Raw genomic sequence first — 21276 nt, forward strand, 5'->3', positions numbered from 1 at the left:
AGATGACTGTGGCACTATCTATTATTAATGTAAGCAGAAACCGCGTGGGCGTTGATATGGTTTCATAAGCGCGATGAGGAGAGTTTTAGTTGATCCGATGCCAAATTCTCCGAAATTGTATGGCAGACAGTAAGGACAATTACCAAAGAAAACTTTAGCTGGTTGAAAACGTTTGAAAATATTTTCGTCTCATTGTTATTCAAGTATTTGTGAATTTTTACGCACCAGGATAGAAGAATTTTTTTTCATCTTTTCCTCTTTGCTCAAGATGTTTTATATTTAATTGATTTAAATTTAAATTTTTTTTAAGGAACGAGTTTGGTAAAGGAATAGTTCACCTGATTTTATATTGAACACTCGATAAGATTATCGTATAACCCTACACTGTTCTAACATAAAGCCGCGCTCTCAAAGCCAATCATCTTTTGGCCATTGTTTTCTTTATCTTAGAACTATATGCATAATGAAGAGTAAGACTGTGCGGAAATCTTGCCGAGCACTTTTTTAAAGATTTCATTTCCTTCTAAAAACGTTTTAGCTTGAATCTTCCAAAGCTGTCTGACAAGTGTTCGTTTACTGATGATATATATTATCAAGAATAGTTTGCAGCTTTTACAATAGTCGCTAAGAGATTTCTTTTTTATTGTTTTTCATATACTTCACCTGTATTTGGTTTTATGCACCAGAATTTGGATCAAGATCTTTTAAGTGTGAATAGAAGTTTGCGTATGCCATTTTATCCTCCGAATTTTTTGGCATTTTCGCCGACAAAACGAACATAAGGACATCATTTCGTCCTGAAATATTGATATAAGCACAGCGAATGATGATGAATATGCACAAAACAGCCGGCCAATTATCGACTGTACGTCACAGACAGTACGGAATGTTGTTTGCACGTTCAGCCAGCTAATGAAGAATTAAGAATGTGTAACTGTTTAGTTTCACACAAAGTGCGTTAAATGCAATAGAATGCAATTAAAATGAACGTTATGTACTGTCGTCTTCTTACAAAGGAAATATGATAATAATCAACGTATCTTATTTCTCTTGTGAAGAAAAGGTTGGACCAGTAGAATGCAGAATGAAAAGAATGTAGTCTTTATTTACTACGACAGGATTGTGAAAAAAAAAGGGGAGAAAGGGAAGCGTTGGTTTTACTTTCTAAAGAAGGGAATAAAAATGAATAGATGGTTACTATCATCCTCCTGTTCAAGTGGATCACTTCCTAAGGATACAAGTAGCTGCTATTCAATGTAAACCGGAGCATCGAGAGACAATAATCCCAATAGACCTGTGCCTTTCAATTAATTGCCAAAACAATTGGTAAACAATTGTTGGGAATTTTCAATTGAAGTCTGACAGCTTACTAACTGAGTTACTTTTAAAATTAGCGCGGGTAGGGCTGCAAGACGTTTTAAAAATCATTTTCAATGTCGATAATTTTATAAATGAATTTCGTTCTCGGCGATGAAGACCATGGTTTTCTCAAGTTTCTCACAGTTTTGTACTGCAATTTTCTTTTTTTTTCTTTTAGTAAATTCCCAAAGAATAGAAAGGAAGAGAAATAAATAAATGACAAATTCATCTCAACCTGGCCTAATTGGACGCAAATTGCGTGGATTCTTTGATATCTTCTTCTATTTTGAGGGCACAAGACCAGGCTGCAATGGAGAATATCTCTCAAGCGCCCCGGAAACAGGACCCTCAAAAACTCCCGGCATTTCACAAAAAATAATACACGACTATTCCACTCAGTCTTTATTGAACGACTACTTTTTTATTAAGCTGATGTAATACAAATTCTTGACTTTGGTAATAAATAGTGACTGTTCAACAGGTTTTCCAAAACTGTTCTAATGGTACAAAATTATTATTTACACATTCTACAAATTAGCATTTTGTTTTTTAAGACGGCTTAAAATTGAGCGTCAAAACTAGCGTTGATCGTGAGAAATCATAAAAGAAAACAATGAAGTTATGTTAGGTAGCAATCGTTTGCAAGAAGAAAAAGGTTAAAGAATAGTTTCTTTCACAATTCTTTGAAAAAACGGGGTGCATACAAAACTAGTTTATTGTTATAATTTGAATGAATTACTGATAATCAATAACTAATAATTGCCAAAGAAACAGTTAGTGATCAAATTACATCGTAATTCTTTTCTCAGGACTTCTTTAATTAAGACAAATCCTTTACATACCTGCGCTATTTTGACCATTCATTGGACCAAGTTCGCATATACGTGTTTTTTTGTTTAAGTTCTCAGTTCCGCTGATTGTTTATTACAAGCATAAAAACAAACGGGACAAAAACCTTTGGTTACATTTTTTTCAAAAAGGACAATTACTTGAAAAATTCTCAGAAAGTTATTACGAATGTGAAGAGGATAGATAATTTTCTGGATAGAAACGCGTTCTTTGAAATAGTTAATTAAATTGCTGATTGAAATGATAATTTTTTGGTAAAAATTTTCCGCATTGCACTTGACAGAACCCTTTGGTAAACAATAGGCCTGCAGGTCATTTGTTGCTGTGCCATTATTGATTCAACATTGATTACTGCTTTCCTTTTATAGAAAACTATCGAAGGGCACAGAAAGCATCAGATTCTAAGATGAGAATGACCGTGAGTTCACAGATTTTCCACAAGTGGAACAGTGAGTGTGTACGAACTTGTGTTAACAGTTTTAGCGGGAATGGTCGTCAACATCATTGGACGAATTCCGCGAAAATAGCATCGAGGCGAATGCAAGATACCGAAACTGCTTACTGAGCGCAATGAAGCTCGACATAGAATATTTTTTTTCAATTATTTCCCTAAAAGTTTGTATTGAGACCTCGAGCGTGTTTTCGAGTTTGTCCTGGAGTCGAAAGGATCTTTAAAACTATTCAAGGCAGTACAAAACGTATCAGAATTTCAAAGTTTGCATGTACGCTAATATTGCCTACGTGTTACTTTGCTTCTGGAATTTTCGCATGAAACAATTGTCTATTGAAGTTACTTTTACCTGCATCACAAAAAGTGCATTATTTTGGAACATACTTAAAGTACAGAAACTGCCTTGTACTTTGTGTAAGTTTTTTTGGTTTGCTGAAATTTACTGCTCCCTTAGTAGTCGTAGTAATTTCGATATGCCTGTGTAATTCCATCAATATTCTCTGTAGGGGAAGAACAGTTTGTTCTCTTAGTTTGCCATTGGACAAATGATTCAGTACTCGATTCCATAGGCGAAGGAAAACGTTTTGACTTCGTGAAGTCGCGAGATTCTAACAAATCCAAAATCAGACAGACGTCACAGAAAAATTACCTTTCGTTTCCTCTTTAGAACCTCCTGGCGGCGCATTACTATTTCCAGTTCTCTCTAAAAGAGATATCAGAGCCTCCACTCTGCTTTCTAGTCTCTGCATATTAGTAGCCATTTCCTCGAAACGTTCCTCAAAGTTTGCTTTTCTCGAAGGCCTAAACTCAGTTTTACAGTCAGAGCAGGTCGACTTCGCTAAACTTATTTTATGCTGTGGAGCTTCCTCTGTAAAATCCTTCTTGATAATTTCATCCTCCTCCTCATCTTCTTCACTAGTTCTAACATTTTCATTTACATCATCAGGCGATTCCATTTCGATGTTAACTAACTGCGTTACGTTGATAAAACGCCCAATTGTTTCATTGGAGGTGTTATCTTCTATAGAAATACTCTTGTACTTGTTTAAGTCTCCATTGCCGAGCCGCTCTTTCGAACTGTGAGGTTTTTTTTCTAGCAACTTACTGCTTCGAACGCCTAGCATTGGTTTCATTTCAAATTCGTGATCCACCATCAATGAGTTTTTCTTGTGCGTACAAGATGATTTCCTCAACCCTGACCCATTCTTTCCAGCTTCGTAAACGCCTCCATTACCATTTTCATTTGCAACGCCCTGTAAGAAAAAGGACCAGTCATCTTATCAAAATTCGAACATTAGCGACAATTTCCAGTAGTGTAATAAATCTCCATTTAACCACGCTTGGTAGAGACCCTACTGCGAGGATATCGAACTTCCCATCAAGTCCTCGGGCCGATATTTGGTAGTGCAGCCCCCGCGCTTGGTTAGTGAGGGATATGTAGAGTAAATTATATGGAATAACCAATGACGGATACAAGGGGAGGGTCCATTAGGTCCAGAACCACCCCCACCCGGGAACGCTCGGGGCCGAACGGGTTGTATACATTTAGTAAATGCTATCATTTGTTACCGATATGTCGAGTAAAACAAACTAAATCACCTCATCATACAGATCATTTTGATCAGCAGCGTCCATCATTCTCAGTAGCTGAGAGCGTAGGTTAGGATATGACCTCAATATGTCTGCCAGATCTTTGAGCTTTATCACATGACAGTCTACGCATGTTGACGCTCGTAAGGTCACTACAGCCCGTGGACGAGAAGAAATCTGCCTTAAACTGGCACCGTATGCATCTCCTTCCCCTTTAACATCGACAAAAAATAAAAAGGAATTAGAGGACTGTTACTTAACTGTTTAATACGGCCACCTGCATGCTTATCCGCAAAAACGCTTTTGCTCATTTTGGGCAGCAACAGAAGAGATCAATAAAAACATATCTATGTTTGTAACATCAAAATTTCAAAGCAATCTCTCAATCATCAATCAATCGGTTGGTCAGGCGGTCAGTCAGTCAGTCAGTGGGCCAGACAGCAGTTAGTCGGTTGGTAATCATCAAATTATCTAGTCAGTCAGTCAGTCAAAAGGAAGAATGTTTAATATTTATTTACCACGGATATCAATGTTGCGCCGCTGAGCGCTTTCTGCCTTCACTAGCGCCTTATCTTGTCATCTTATCAAGATAGAATACAGCACCAATCTCCTTAAGAATGTAGGAGACAACTGTAACAATACCTACGCTAAAATATTTTCATCCCCTTAAATCAGTACATGATTATAAAGCCTTCCATTCCCTGGAAACATTTTTGTCGACTCACGCATTCTTCCACGTGTTTCGCTGTACATCATGATGTCGATTTTCCCCCGCCTGACAAGATGCACAGAGTCGACATCATCACCCTCGTGTAGAATTTGGTGGCCAGGAAGGTGATGATGTCGGTGCATCTTCTTCGAAAGCGCTCTCAAGCAGCCATCTTCGAAATCTCGGAAGAGAAATGAGTGAGACAGAACAGTAAGGTGCATGTGAAGGTGAACTTCGTATTGAAGACCATCCGGAAACTTTTGAAGGACCTGCGTGATGAGTTTAAAAAAAAGTACGTTAAATCCCTTGAAACCAACTGCTTTTTTTTAAATTTGGTTCATTCAACGAAAGTAATCTGTGTGACAAGACTGCTTAACCAAATCAGTCGCATTTCGATCGAGTGTCGTAAAAATGAACTCAAAGTACTTCAACCTCCCATTAGAAAACACGAACTGGTTCGCTTACGGTTCCAATGATAAGGGGCCAACTAACGGAAGCGCAGGAAATCGTGAGTGACACTGGGTTGCGAGTTGCAACTAGTCTCAGTTTGGGATCAGAGAGAGTGGCGTGCATTTCCTAAACCAGTCAAAGACCGAAGCAAAGCTGGACCAAAGCAATCCTAGATCACTTTTGGTGCTGAAAACTAATCTTCATCTGTAAAACGCTACTTTCGGCCGTTTTTCTTTCGTTAGTTTATCATTGTCCGGAATCAACGGACAGATATCGCTCACAGGCGCTGGAAACCGGTGACAACAGTGTCCGTGTAAGAGAGCAATGAAAGTAAAATGAACACGTGATACTTACCCTTGCCATGTCTGTTCCTTTGGTTTGAGACCAAGTGTGGCGTGAATAATCCCTGAGCCTTCTAGCCAGCGGATTTTTAATCTTAAAATAGCGAATGAATTCGTTTATCTGCAGAGACTCCTTGCGATATCGAAAGTTACTTGAGTACTGGCCGTGAATGATGGCCGTCACATTTCCAAATATAGCAGCGTGCATCACAGCTGGGGGCAAAAAAAATCGAATTACTGTAAATTACCTGAAGATTACATGTATCCTTAGACGCAGATTTTGCTAATAACTGTACACAAATGTCGTTGAAATCACGACACTAAACTCATCGCAAATTGCGATGAACATCTAGGAGGGGGCCGATACCATACCAATTTAAAATGCGTACGGACTTACCACCCATAAGCATACAGCATATCGAGAAAATCCTCTCTCCATCTGTATTTGCTGCCACATTACCAAAACCCACAGTTGTACACAGAGTCATGACGTAATAAAGCGACGTCAGATATCTGGATCGAAGAGAGGGACCGCTGGTCGGATCTCCATCCTCGATCGGTTTCTCCATCTGATAACCCAGAACACTTAGCCAGGACAAGCCGTCGTACGTCACTGCCTCTTGCTGCCCGATTGCATACCAAATGCAGGCTAACCAATGAGCAACCAGCATAAAAAACATGATCATCAAGAACAATAACGACGTCATGTACTCATAGTTTCGATCCAGCTTCCGCGCGGCACGAAACAGCCGTAATAGTCGAGCTGTTTTAAGAAGACTAAACAACATAGTGTTCTGAAAGTAAACACAGATCAGATCAGCCTTTATCGAAAGTCGACACTTTTCACGATATCATTCGCTTGTTACCAATGGTTCGCATCTACTACTATTTGCTCTCTTAAAGTAAAAACCGCTGTCCACTGTTAACCCTTTAACCCCTGAGAGGGATTGGTAACAATTTTCCCACATCAGTATCACCACTAAAGCAAGCATTGAGGTCATGAGAATAAAGGAAATGAACACCAACTAAAGAAGCTCTTGATTGTTAAACAAATTCTCCTTGCCAGCATATTAAGAAATGTATAGAGTACAGTATGGAGAATATGCATACTGATGTTGGGATGTGAGGGTTCATGAATTTCATTTGGAAAGCCAAATCTATAGGAGCACGAAAATGATTTAAAATAAAGACGAGAATTTTAATAACCGTCTAAAAAAATCAAAGATTTGGCCGCAACCTAACAAAGTGTAACGAATGCTAACAATGGAGAGCATGATCTCACCACATAAATAACTCGCTTGTTAAAAGATAGTGAGGCCAATTGATCGCCTTAAACTGCGACCTTCGTTAAAATGGTGAATTAACGTGCCGTTAGGGTCGGTATTAAAACAACGTTCAGCCGCTAATCAGCAAAACCATGTGCTAACCATATCTTAAATTTTTCCTTTTCAGGAACAGCGTCTAAGACACTCGTAAAGTCAGCAATGGAAAATTATATCTTTACTTAAAACATCCACTTGTAAATAATATTGAGGTCTGTGGATTGCTTAAAACAGCGACTTTTACCCTTTAACCTCTAAGAGTGACCATCATCCGTTTTCTCCTTACACAATCGCCACTGATTCAAATATTAACGTTATGAATAGGAAGGAATAAACGCCAGGGTAAGTATGTTTTAAATGATCAAATATACTATTCTCCTCACAATTTTCATAGGGAACGTACAGAGAGCAGTGTGGAGAATCTGCACACTGATGTAAGGGTGTACAGGGGTTAACCGGTATGTTTCAGGTCAGTTCTCACCTCCTCTGTCCCAGAGTTAAGGCTGGCCAGCAAGTCCCAAGGGATGGCAGCTACAAAATCTACCACAAAGTAAGTCTTAAAATAATGAACCGCGATCTTCCACGGGTTGGTGATGAGGACTTCTCCTTCCTTGACGTATGTGGTGCGGAAGTTCATGACAATGTCGATCATGAAAAGGAAGTCTATGATCAGATCAGTGTACAGAAGTGGATAAGCCTCAGGGTACCTCAGTCTTAACTTCTCGAAAAAATCTAGTGAGGATCCACCAGCTGCGAATCGATAAAAAAAAGAAAACTACGATTAGTTTTTAGTCACTGTGGATCTGAACCAGTGTGTCTTACTTGGCACAAAGTTTATCACACTCCCTTGCCCTAAGAGTTTGGATAGCAATTGATGTATCAAAAATACCTACGTTAATACATAAATAAATAACACATCAAAGGAAATGAATGAAGGAATGAACATATTAGTCGCTCAATTAACGTCAAAGTAGCATCATCATGGCGTCTCATCGTAATAACTATTTACACCCTAACATTAACGTTTATATTCTTCACACTTTCCACTCTCTATATTTTACGGTAATGACAAGAAGAGAATTTTTTTTTTTTTGAAAATCAGGAATTTCTTAACTTAGTGATCATTTTTATCATTCTCATGACCTTTACAATTGATTCAAGAGTGATACTGTGAGGAGAAATTAGCAGCCAATCACTCTTGAGAGTTAAGGGTAAAGGGAGTTATGGCGCTATTCGGTATCATTTCCCTTTCTGAGACACTCAGGCTGCAAAAAGCAGTTGAAATAATTATAACAACGTTCATTATCTTCGACCGCTTAAAATGCAAATTTAAATAAACACTAGCTTATGCAAGTAAGGCCAAAAGTCTATCTATTGATCTTCCTTTCAGGTAGTTCTGGCTAATTGAGGTTTGGACACAAAAGAGAGCTAGCCATAGAATCGACATACTGCTGGGAACAGCTGCACTCTAATTTGTCTTATGGTAGTTAAAAGGCTAAAGTTCTGTGTGATACAGAATGTTGCGCGTGCCAAAATTAATTTTTTTATTTCTTCTTTTTTCTAAACTCTACCTTTAGCACAACAGCATGAAAAACACCCTAGACTCTAATCGCAAGGCAACTTATGGCTACCGGTAGTTTTTCACATTGTTCGGAGAAATTATGTTTACTTTACATATGGCAGAAGTTGGCGGCATATTTTGCTCCCGCGCATGATCATAATCTTGTTAATTGAATCCGAAAGAAAAAAATCTTCACTTCTTTTGTAAATGGTAATCCTGAAAATTTAATACAAAACAAGCTTAGCAGAGCATTTTCAATATCTGGTTTGCTTGAAGAATACTTCCGTCAAAAAGACAGTATAATGGACTCGGTTTCAAATGTCCATAAAAAATTGTATTTCAAGCATTTTTGATACAGTGATAAACGTTGATCATCTCTAATTGAACTGACGCCTCCTTCCAATTCGTGACGGGATTAAAGTGTATTCGACGTGAGAAAGCAGTTTTATCACAAAACACAACAGGTTTCCTCCAGTTGAAAAAATATAGATAACCTCAAGGCCCTCCATAAGGAGATGTTTTAAGTGTTAGCATGCAAAACACAGATATGATGTGAAGGGCCTTCGGGAAAGTTTTTATGAAGATTTTATCATGCCCTGAACATTTCATATTCTCATGCTGTGAGATCCCCCGTGATCTCAGACCTTTTGGCTAATGATCTAGGAAACTATATTTACAAGTATTTGCAAAGCTTTTGCATTTTTTGGCAAATCATTAGCAGATCATATGTAATTTCAAATTGAAAACTATGATTCTAACAGTTCTTCTCTTTGAAAGGAAATTTGTTTTAAACCTCTTCGAGCATTTTCGTTTTTTCTTTTTTTTTCCCCTTTTTTTGGGAAAACATGCAAGCATCCTTGAACCATTAGGCTTGGAACAAAAAAAAAAACCCACAATACAGCACCTATAAAGTTTCTAAGAATATAAACTACTGAGTAATGCTCATTTTGCCTGTGGGCTGAACGAAATTGGGCACTAAAAATATAAAACGAGCTTCCAGAAGGATTCAGGGAATAATGGGGAGGAAAAAAACATCAATTTATCTGATGCTGATTCAGAAAACAAAATCTCGAACCTTCCAAAGTCTAAATTACAAACTTGGCCAAGATAACAGAGAACTAAAATTCCAAAATTAAAAATTTGAGAAGCGAGACAAAAAATCTCTACTTAAGATTCATCAGGCTAAACTTGTCGCAGCCTGAAGCAAGTTCACTTGATGAAGTTCACTGCAATGGTTTTTCGCAACTTCCGAAAAGATAGAGACACACGCAAATTAACTGTTGATAGACTAACAAAGTGTTGACTGACCAGTCAGGGCATCCTTACCATGGTTTTCAACTTCATCCCGCGCTATTATGAAAGCTGACACAAACGGCACCTCAATAGCAGTGTAAAGCACTAAAATCAAAATCAGCCAATCCCAAGTTATTTTGAATAATCCATAATGTAGGATGATTCTGTTCCTCATCTGTTCGGGAATTTGGTTTTTGTAGCGTTTGTACTTCGAGCGCCATCTCTTGAACGCCGCCATGATCTGAAAGAATAAAAACAATCAAATGAGGTACTAAAGAGCCAGTGAAACGTTACCAATCTACAGAAATAAGGAGTGGCAGTAAAAATACAAAGAAATCTGTTGAAATGAAAATAGAGTATAGACGAGGCAAAACCGGATAAGAGGCGCAAAACACGCTACACCACGAAAAATTCGCGTTAGTCACGAGGAGGATACCATTATCACGCATGTAAGCTACAATAGAAGCTAAACTATCGAAATAAATGCACATAGCATATGCACATAACCTGCTTCTTAATCACGTACATCTAGCTCTAAGTTTGTCAAAACAAATAAGTTTGCATTTCTTACAGTGTCCTTATCGCTTACCATCACGAAACGATCTCGTTGCTACGCGTGATAAGTAGTCTTACACTTTGAGCTGAAAAAGATCTTAACAACAAACGCGCCAAACTGGCTCAGAGGTTTGTGATAAACAGGTCGCTAAAACCTTGAACGCAGTGGTCGCTTAACCTCATCATCTCCTGGCAAAATTGAACTGTCGATGACCCATCGCTTTCCTTACTAAGTAACATGTTATCTAACATATTATGTTGGCACAGTTGGAGCTGTAGATATGAAGACAATGGAGGAAAGGTTTGAAGCAATAATAAGTTTTGTATCCAAGACGTGAGACAACAAGCAACATCTGTCGCGAGCGCTTGAATAATTGATAACTCTCATTCGAAGTCGATTGTAAAATTATATTTTTGCGTTGGAATCGAGACTGGAAAGAGAATACACGCCCCTGAGTATAAGTCACTTTTTTCCAAAGTAACTAACTACTAGCCGAATCGAACCAAATGGTCGGGCCTCCGACGAAAACGTAGGTTAGCATGTTTTTGAAGCGACAGTTGTCAAATTTCAACAATATAGTGCTTCACTCATGAAATGAGTATTTTGACTGACACAACACTAATACGTAATGCTGTTTGCATTTTTCTTAGAAAAGTCTAGTTTCGACCGCGATTAGGTGAATAAAAGGATAAACTATCAGGAAACCTCATGTCTTAAACAGCGACAGGTTAACAACGCAAAGCCTTATTTTTTACATTGTTAAGTTAACTGATGAAGTACTAACGTCTGTTGCCACCTCCACTTTGCTATTGCAGCACCAATTTACTTCACCGATCAGGAAAATGTCACTTGATAGAAAACTGAGTTAAAATTCTAATTCTTTCTCGTATCTTTTCAACGCTTTTGCGTAAAGTTGATTCAGCAAGGCAGTGAAACAAAGAATACATAGGCAATTCATCTACAGCGGAAGAAGACTTCCGTTCTGATTTCGCAGTCCAAAAAATTTGGTCATGAAAAATTTGTAATATAATTTTGAAGCCTTTCATTTAGGGAAGGGAGGGGATGTTTGATTCTGTCACAAACGAGAAAACCGACGACATATTTTACCATTATTTAAATGTGACCGCGATAAACTGAATAAAGTAGCAGGTGCTGTAGAGAACAAACAAAAGAATATCTAGTTTCTACGAGTTCGTGCTTCATCAACCTCCTCTTCTCCTTTAATCCTTTTTTTTATCGAAGCGCAATTTGTAAGATAAGTTAAGCTTCTATGCGAAAGATCACGTTAACTTTTATCGCAATCTCTTTAGACAGCCTGGACTTAAACTTCGGGGCAATTCTGAAATTAAGAAACCAACCCGCGCCAAGCATTTGCATGTGATATTACCATGATAAACATAAAATAAACTTCAAGACGAAATTGGAGACCATATTTTCTCAAGTAGAGTGCAATTCGTGTGCATAAGAAATCGAAAGCGCTTGAAGTGCACGAGGTACGGTTTGGCTGGTTTAGGCTGAGTGGCGTGTAAACATGAGCCATTCTGAGTGAAAATATAGCTCAACTACATAACAGAACTGCAAAAGAAATACAAACTTAATAAAAGTTTGGCACTTAAAGCTATGAATCATATGAACGCATTGAGCTAGCGAGTAGAATTACTGCTTTGTGTACCATATCATATTGTAGCAAGTGTATCTAAAATTACACATCAAAACAGCATTCGATAGCCTAGTTTTGTCTCAACAAATTTGGACTTCGATAATAATAAGAGATTTCAAAAGTATTTCAGCTCTTACCAAACATGAAATAAAACTTCTGGAAGGAAGGAAAGAAGGCATGGGCAACACAAGGTAAAGATTTAAAATAGCTGGGCTTATTTTTTTAGCCTAACACAGCAAATGACAAACTTCTACCGCCGTTCCTTTTTCACGTCGTGCAGCCTTCACTCGCCAGAAATTGAACGAGGGAGTAATTGCTAACATTGTGAGCCTTTAGGTCGACGAATAAACCTATTTTAGAAGCAATTTAGACACCTGCAAGTCGAAATGCTGACCACAGTACAAGCCCAGAAACCATGTTTACAGTTGCAAAGCTTACGTTTGGGTTATACTCAATCGTAAACCTAACGCCTTAGGCGTTTAAGTTATCAGTTTACAGTTTTTTTTTTTTGTACAATGCTAACGATTGTCAAACCAGTCAATTAAATGGATGTAAAAACTTTTTAAGTATCCACACAGTGAGATGAGATGACTCACAGATATCTGCTTTATGAATACTACAAACACACATACTTAGTGGTCGAAATAGAAGATTACCAACACAAAAGATTTCTTCAAATGTATTTTGATAAGATAAAAAAACTATCACGACAGTTTCGTATTTGTCGTTCCCTTTCTCACATTCTACTCTTTTTGAAGTCTACTTATAAAGGTTTAACCGTCAAGTTTTGAAAGTTTCATAAAATTCAAGTACGGTATCTCTCTTTATTGATAGGAAGCATTGCTTTTCGTGCGTGTTTTTGCCAATTTCTAAGCATTGAGGTCACCCTCCACAAGAAACTTATTAATTGCGGTTTTGATAGACAGGAAATGTTTCCCAATGGAGACAAAAAGGCTAAGAAAATTTCTAAAGTTTACGTTATAAATCTCATAAACTTCAATGTATTTTTTCCAGACAGAGCCCCTTTCCTCGAGTGTGACGCAAATTCCCCGGAGAGAGAGCTTCCTCCTCGGTAGAAGCTCAGTTCTGGACCCTGGCATGTTATCATGAACGAATTGGCATAGTTTTCTTTACAAGAAAATTAATAATTTTTGTTTCAAATTTAATGAAGACAAGGTCAATGCCAAAGCCTAATGTAACCTAATTACGAGGCTGGGTGGAGCCGCCGTGCAATTCTAACCGCAGTGCATACTTATCACAGAAGAACTGTTTTAGTCCAGAGTAAAAAATGGACAAAGGAAGTATTCAGTTTCGTATAAATTTCTTCTCTTTCGTGATCACAGATATTAATGTTGATTAGTCAGGAATGGCGTCTAATTTTCTTGATAACCATTCTGAGGATGTAGTTGTAAAATTCATGCCCTAATTTTTAAATATCAGCCGCATAACTTGAAGTTTGAAAGAATCAACAGATAAAATTGAATACAATGCAATTACTCGCGCAACTGATTGTCTGGCTATTGTCAATTGATTATTCGACACTACGCATTTGACCCACCTCAGCTATTACAAACTGAAGACGCTTAAAAGCGAACGAAATTTAAATGAGGTTTATCAACTTTTGGTTAGACTGAAACTAAGAGAAAAAACTCATTAACCGCAGTACGTCCTTGGCGTCATGGAAATTGCACACATTTCCAAACGGTCCTAGACTGATTACTGCGTCATAGCGGTGAGGTTTCAAATTGAGCTTCGAAGTACCAAAACCACAGTTATAACAAGGACCAATGAGAACAAAGGTTGATATCATCAGTAGCCAATAAGAATTCAAAGCAAAACACCGACTCTGATTCACTCTTGCTTATTATGCGTAATTCTCATCGACCGTCTCTCTCTCTCTCTCTCTCTCTCTCTCTCTCTCTCTCTCTCTCTTTCACTCTGATCGACTCTTTTTCTTTAACTCTGCTCAACTAACTATAAACCCTACAGCACGACATGCTTCTATATTAGCTAATTGATAGGCATTAGTGGGCATACTGGCCAACTAGCCTTGGAGGATCGAGCATTTGTTGTCAGAACAATGAACAATCCAAAGACTTTCAAAAGGAATCTTGAAATTGAACATCAACCAACTTGATGTTTCCAATCAAACAATTTACCCTTGAGTGTCATATCCAAAACAAGTTCTTTAGAGTGAATCTAAGGCAAGGTCAGACGACAAACTAAGCACGTCCAATTATGAAATATGGAGGAGATAGATTACCCAATTACTTCGGATTTTGAATCTTGACTAAATGTTAACTTAAAAAATAATTGATTGAAATGATAACTAACTAAATTTTGCACAATAAAATAAAACAAACTTCTCACAAAAAGGTCTTTGTTTTTAATTATTACAACTTTTTTCGCATTTGAGATAAATTGTCTGTAAAATCTTTGAACAGATACGTATCATGGCTATTGCAAGAAATAAGAAGGCCCTATCAAGCTTAGGGAAGAACTGAAGGCCATTGAATACAATTATGTTCATCCTTTGACAGGTTTCTTTTCTGTTATTAGCTTTCGCAATGCATATGGATACGAATAACAATATTTAGGCAAATCGGGTCTACCAATCAAAACAGTCCCCGCAAAGCTTCCTTTTTATCAAGTGCCCTACAACAAAAGCGTGGAAAGATCAAATTAGGGGTTTATTCTCGCAGCCAATAACAGCAAGAAACACCCGGCGGAAAAGCGGAAATCGAACATCGCAGAGAAGTTCAAAATTATAATCAGGGCAGAGTATTGAAAGCCTTAACACCGATCGACTTTTTTATTGTGCTGTCTTGATATTCTGATGAAGAGATATCACATTAAACCAAGCAAAAACGTGAGCTAAAAAAGCCTAGAAAGAAAAAAAAATTAAAAAAAGAAACGCCACAGCCACTAAGAGTTTTAATCTTATGGTCGAGCCACTTAATCTTTTGTGCGGTTTAGTCACATCTACTTTGACAGACGTCTTTTAATTCCAAAAACTTTTCTGAGAAAGGTGTTAAGCGCTTATCTAGCGTCATTCTTACTCCACAAACATCGTAATTTTGGTACAGGCTAAAACACCTCCTCAACTTTAAATCCATACTTAGAACCACAAAAATGTTCTTGCAATAACATGCACCAGTCTTCAGGACGAAAGGCTGACAAACATTACTCCCAACGAAGATGAATTTTGAAAACAAACGCGATGAAACCGCACTCAATCATAACACTCTCGACAAACAGCTGGTCTCATGAAGTTATTAAATTTTAGAAGGGTGATTAAAATATTTTTACGGAGTTTAAAATTGAAACCAACGTTCATCTTGCGAGTATGATGAAGAAAAAATAATTCCGCTGTCATAGTCTGCTTTAATGGGCACAGGATGTTTAAAAAAATCTTTGATAAATAAAACGTGATATGTTCAACTGAGGTGCTGAAGTGATGAAATGAATAATCAACAAGACTCAAAAATGCGCTCTTCGTATTCTTGGCATGAAGTGATCGTCATACAGTTACTTCCCCTCTTGAAAATAGTACATACAAAATTACTTGGCTAACCTGAAGACATTAGTGCTATAAAACGCACTAAGAGGGCGGTTGCTACACGTTTACGAGACGGCGTCAAACATCTAATTTTAAGCTGCATCTCTAAATAACTGATACCTAAGGTAACACGGAATCTGATCATGACCGATGGCAGATTCATGAGATATCTTGGCATTCTAGGGCTAATACATGAATAGCATTTGACCAGTGTATAATAAAAGGTTCTACTGAAATTACAGACGTGGTAATGATGTAAAATGAAACTTATTACACTTCTTACACACGCTTCCATTATGCATATTTAGTGCACTAACAAATTTATTACGTTGAAATATCTTGTCGCGCGTATTTCCAACGTGTATTTTGCGTTTTAGGGAGGAAAAAACATTTTGCTTTGGTACTGGACCAAAATAAAATGATTTAATCGACGGTAAGCGGAAATCATTGACACCCTTTTCTGTTTTCCACTGAATCAATATTATAAGCATGATTAAAAAATTGATTTACATTATACCTTTCACTTATTTCCCCTTTCTCCTCTGCTGGTCAAGATATTCACATTATATGCACGTATAAAAAAGCTTTGATTGTGAATAGAGTATTCCTTGACGAAACTGATATCTCTCAGTGGACATGACGATGCAAAAGCGATCTTGCCCAAAAGCTGAATCCAAAACAATTGTATTATTTTATTTTTCAATAGTCCCGGATCTATCATAGAAGTATTCATGTCTCCGGACGAACAGGTGTCGATAACAAAATGCTAGAGGCATGTCTTTATAAGAGTTCACAAATTTGCATATCAAATGATCAAAAGAACTTATTCGATTCTCCTACACGTTCAACGATACTATTTTAGCCTTGGTAAATATTGACGACAACCATGTTATTACAACAACACAACGGTTTAAGGGAAGCATTCGTTTGAAAACGTAATGTGAACTTGTTGCAAAACAAAAAAACGCATGGTAGAATATTCATTCGCTCCCACAAGGGTACACAAAATATTATCACTGGATTTTTCCTTTCCACAGCACTTAAGAAAACTTTGAAAAAGGAAAAACCTTTAATACGTTGGGAATTATTCAAATAAACGAAACCACACATATAATTAAGATGGGAGTACTGGAGAGTCCCAATAATTCGAAGCAAATGTCCTTGCCTCATTTTGAGAACTTGAAGCGGACTTCCTGTTTGGATGCGATTGATTCAAATGTTGAACTTTTCGTAAACTGAAAACAAAACAAAGTAAAACCTAGAAACGCATTGCAGGGGAAATTTGTGCGGTCGATTAGCCTATCTAAATTGATGGATTTTTTGCTGAAAAGCCGACCACACTCTAAAAGTAGCATAATTAAATAATGTTAAAGAAGCAGTAAGATTTATATTAAAAACAATATACGACAAAGCATCACAGGAAAATTACTGAAACTGCGTATATGCCAATGAACACAAATCACTTAGTATCAAGGAAACACTTTGCCAACGACAATTGTTGCAAATACAGCGGGCCTAATCTAAAAGAAGCTCGGCCAAGATTTCATTAGTTGTAGACTGTAGATTGTGGAAAGTAGTTACCATCGATCAAACTGTGCGCTTTTCGAGGCAAATGGGAAAAATACAAGAACAGCTGAAAATATTGTGGTAAGTAGACAGTTGCACGACCCGACCCACAAGAGATCCATTGTGACAGACGTCTAGAATTTATGCAGATCGCTTAAATCAGCCATATTTATTTTGATCATATGTTCTTAAATTAACGGAATAAATTTTGCCGTGGGAACAAAATGGCTCTTATCTATCTGTATACTTTTCATCGTTCAATTTAAGACCTGTGGACGTTTTTGTTCTTGCCACTCGAACATAAAAGTCGCATCTTATCGCCATCATGTGATATCCTCTATATACCATACAAGTGAACATTAGTTTTCGCGCGCGCTGATTGGCAAGTTCTGAGGTGAATAGCAAGTACTTTTCACCTCAGAGAAGCCGAAGAGACACAATTCCGCGTTAAGAATGTAACTTCCGACCATTTTCCGGTATAACGAGAAAACTACACTAATTTTTTGCTATCCGTGTGGTATATACCAAAACAGTTATGATAATGATGATAATTTAGGGTTGAATATGATCACAATAACAAGCGTTAAAATATCGCATGAAAGCGGGGGCATTTCTTTTTTTTTTAATGGAAGGCTGCTGTTTTTACGTTTTCGCAAGAATACGAGCAGAAGGCGGGTGAAATTTGAAAATCCGTCAAAATATTTCAAGCACTAGTTAAGGTTACTTCCCTTCGCGGGTGTCCTTTGGGAAAAATTCGTACGCGCGCTAGTTTCACTAAAATTCTGGCAAACTATATATCAGAAGAAAGCTTAATACATACCGATTACGATAAAAATATAACTTAGCGACTTCTCTTTTAAGGAATTGTCAGGAGCTGGTAAGGCGTAAAACGATCGAGGCTTCTTCTATTGAATTTGTCGGGTATCGCAGGCTGCGAGCAAAATGGCTGCACAATCTCATTCACAAGACATCAATCAACAAAAATGTGTCGGGCTTTTTCGGTATTCTGATTGGTTGTGTAGATATCGGCAACTAAAGTTGGAGTAGCTAAAAATATACGAGTCACGTTGCGTAAATGGACGCCACGGGACAAATGTTTCAAATATCAAAATTTCCCGACAAACTTTCGTTTGTCATTGTTCCTAGGATGTTTTGGCGAAATTTGACGAAAATCGGTCTAATCTATATACCTTATAAATTCACTCAAAGTGGCTGTATTTATCCCAAAATCAAACGCGAGATTTTAGCTCATAAAGGTTCGCAAACAACTCGCGCCACGCCAGGAGATTATCTCACCTCCTGAAACCGCAAACCAATAGGACAACGGGACCTCCTAACGTCAATGACGATGGATCAAGATTGCCCGAGAAAAGAAACCCCTTGCAGACACGTTTTTTTTTAATCTCAATCGCTCCGTGGAGCGTTGAGGAGGACGACACAATGATGAGCAAAGTTACCAAAGGCAAAGAAAAAACCCGCGGCAAAAAGGGAAAAATCGCAAAACGAGCTGAGGAGCAAGACGACGAATCAACATACAGCTTTGTACTTTGTACAAGGCTGGTACTTGCATAAAGAAAAGGAAACCTTATTTTTAACATCAAGTATGGCAAATTTTGGTTAGACGGCGACTTCATTGTTCGAAATCTGAACGCCAGCGTGAAGTTCCCCTAGTACCAGTCGCTTTCACAAAGGAATTTTGTTCTTTATTTGACGGAGTGGTACCCCTTTTTTCTTCTTTGGGCATGTTTTTTTTTTCTTTTTTTTCCCAAGGACTTTCTTCCACTTTTGATTATTCCACGAGCACAGATTTTTCCATAAACAAAGAGCTTCCACGTGTAAATTTTGTAAAGTGCGCGATGGATGGAAATGACATGAAAATCGAGCCCCAGGGGATTCGACCAGGTCCGAGATTATGACACCTTCCTGATATATTAACTTTTAGTTGAAAATACGTTTTTCTAAATAACCCGTGTGCTTTTAAAGATTCCAGATATTTTTTTATGGAAACGTTAGGTTGAATGTTTTTCAAATAAAATAAAAATCGATTTTTCGGCCTCTGAAGGTGGGAAGTTACCTTAATCGCGAAGCGCACGAGTATTTCATGTAATTTTTGTTTCATATCTCCTAAACTAAATCTCTTACTGACTTTCTATTGTACGTCCTCGGTCCACAATACCCGAAACATTTTTGAATGATTTGGAAAAAAGTGCTTGTTTTCTTTTTTTATTCAGTCATTAATCCTTTGATCATTACATGACAGACAAACCAGGCTTAATTTTCGTCATATTATTTTTGAAATTAGTAGGATTTATTCCTCATTCGAAAGAAAGAAAGAATGGGGAACGTAAATTCCATATTACGCTCTTGAAAATATTTATGCATCCTGTTCATAAGAAGATAATAATGTCCTTTGGGGAAAGAGAACGTGCAATTAACATTCAGGTGCGATATTTCTGCTCACTGCCCCATTTTGAAGCGATTAATAATTAATCCCAGGGATACTTGTCCACATTTTTCGCGATTTCAAACATATCTCTGGCTTTCACAATGAATCTTAGATCGCAAATTATTTTTGGGTTTTTAATAAGTTCTTTGTGGAGAAAATCATCTAATCAGAATTTGTAATTAGTTTTTAGAATTACAATAACTTTTTAGCAAGGATTTATTAAAAAAATACTATTCAAAATATGTTTTTGGGCTTCAATGTCCCTTATCAGATTGCAAGAAAGAAACCAAGATTTGATTCATCTTTGCAAGACAAGCGGGAGACTAGTTCGAGTAAGAATCAATAACAAATCGATACAAGCACCAACGATTGATGTTTTGCAGTTGCGCTTTTTACTTATCACAAACGATCGGTGACAACACTGGCGATTGACATCTTTACGCTTGCAGTATTTTAAAAATAATACGAACCGTAAAGGTTTTACACCATCGTTTGCCACTAAAAGCCTATGATTGGTATTTGGCGCTATCGATCTGCCTCAGAACACCAGCGATTTATAATTAGCGCTTTTCATTGGAGTCTTACGATGGCGTTTGATGCAAAAAAACAACCGATTGAGTTTCAGCACTAACGATTGACCATTTTAAAACGGACACTAAATTGATTTACAATTACGATTTGTTGCTGGCACTAACGATTGAGTTTTAACGCTAGTGATTGATATTTTAGCACTAACGATTGAGTTTTAACGCTTGCGACTGATAACATTGGCACAAATGGCTCCCCATACACTTCGCGAGGTGTAAACACTGGAGCTTCTTTGAGCTATGATTTTGTTTATTTTGCTTTTTTAATCGCTGTTGTTTTTTCCGTTGCTGTTGTTATGTTTTGTTGTTGTAATACTGGTACTTCTTTTTTAACAAGAAACGACACTAAAAAAACACTTTATATGGTATTTCTGAGGCTGATGAAACACATCAAATATCACCTTGATATCAAAACAAGTCGATCCTTTGGTCTGGTATAACTAAAGGTGTCGTTTGGACATCTTGCTGTGTAATGATAAACTCCGCACCCAACCTCAATGTCTGACAATTCTGATCGTTTAGAAACGGATACGGGAAGGGGAAAAACAAAAAAGAGGGGAAATTTTCGCACAATTAAAAGCATTTTGTTTCTCCAGTGCATTATTCGCCCTGTAACGATCCGACACAAGCTGTTAAAGATAAAAAACATCGCGGGAGACGTTGCTAGGAAGTATCTTGCTAAAATGCACTTTACAGGAGTTCTTGAAAACAAATGTGTCTCAAGTTATTAAAGTAAATCCTTCAAAACAAGGAGAAAGTAAAGACTTTTCCGAAAATCACTCTCATCCCAAGATTCTTTACTAACTGATATTTGTGTTTCTTGAACGAATATCGACTCAGAAAGTCGAAAAAAAGCTGTGAAACGCGTGGGCAGAGAGAAGAAGGTGATTGCTTATGATCAACGTTATATGGTTCAGTCAAACTTCTCGTCGGCATATTTACATTTAAACAAGCTTTTAAAAACTCTATACCGGCGA

At 37.5% G+C, this 21276-nt stretch overlaps 1 protein-coding gene across 11 annotated transcripts in view; it reads right to left on the bottom strand.

The window, feature by feature from the left end:
* Positions 1 to 1759: 1759 nt before the first annotated feature.
* Positions 1760 to 21276, bottom strand: part of LOC131795907 (potassium voltage-gated channel subfamily H member 6) — a 39554-nt gene continuing 20037 nt past the window's right edge. For 7 of the 11 annotated variants that reach the window (XM_066161654.1, XM_066161653.1, XM_059113510.2 and 4 more), the window contains 7 exons: positions 9959 to 10166; positions 7553 to 7821; positions 6147 to 6543; positions 5763 to 5962; positions 4975 to 5227; positions 4259 to 4461; positions 1760 to 3912 (listed from right to left, as the gene is read on the bottom strand). In XM_066161654.1, coding sequence (XP_066017751.1) covers positions 3283 to 3912; positions 4259 to 4461; positions 4975 to 5227; positions 5763 to 5962; positions 6147 to 6543; positions 7553 to 7821; positions 9959 to 10166 — 2160 coding nt within the window. In that variant the 3' untranslated portion in view covers positions 1760 to 3282. Of the gene's footprint in view, positions 3913 to 4258; positions 4462 to 4974; positions 5228 to 5762; positions 5963 to 6146; positions 6544 to 7552; positions 7822 to 9958; positions 10167 to 10514; positions 10954 to 12278; positions 12559 to 16217; positions 16365 to 18086; positions 18214 to 21276 lie in introns of those variants that run through there. The other 4 variants (XM_059113519.2, XM_059113518.2, XM_059113514.2 and 1 more) reach the window with 4 other exon arrangements.

The sequence above is a fragment of the Pocillopora verrucosa genome, chromosome 14 (genome assembly GCF_036669915.1).
Source record: "Pocillopora verrucosa isolate sample1 chromosome 14, ASM3666991v2, whole genome shotgun sequence".
NCBI classification, from domain to species: domain Eukaryota; kingdom Metazoa; phylum Cnidaria; class Anthozoa; order Scleractinia; family Pocilloporidae; genus Pocillopora; species Pocillopora verrucosa.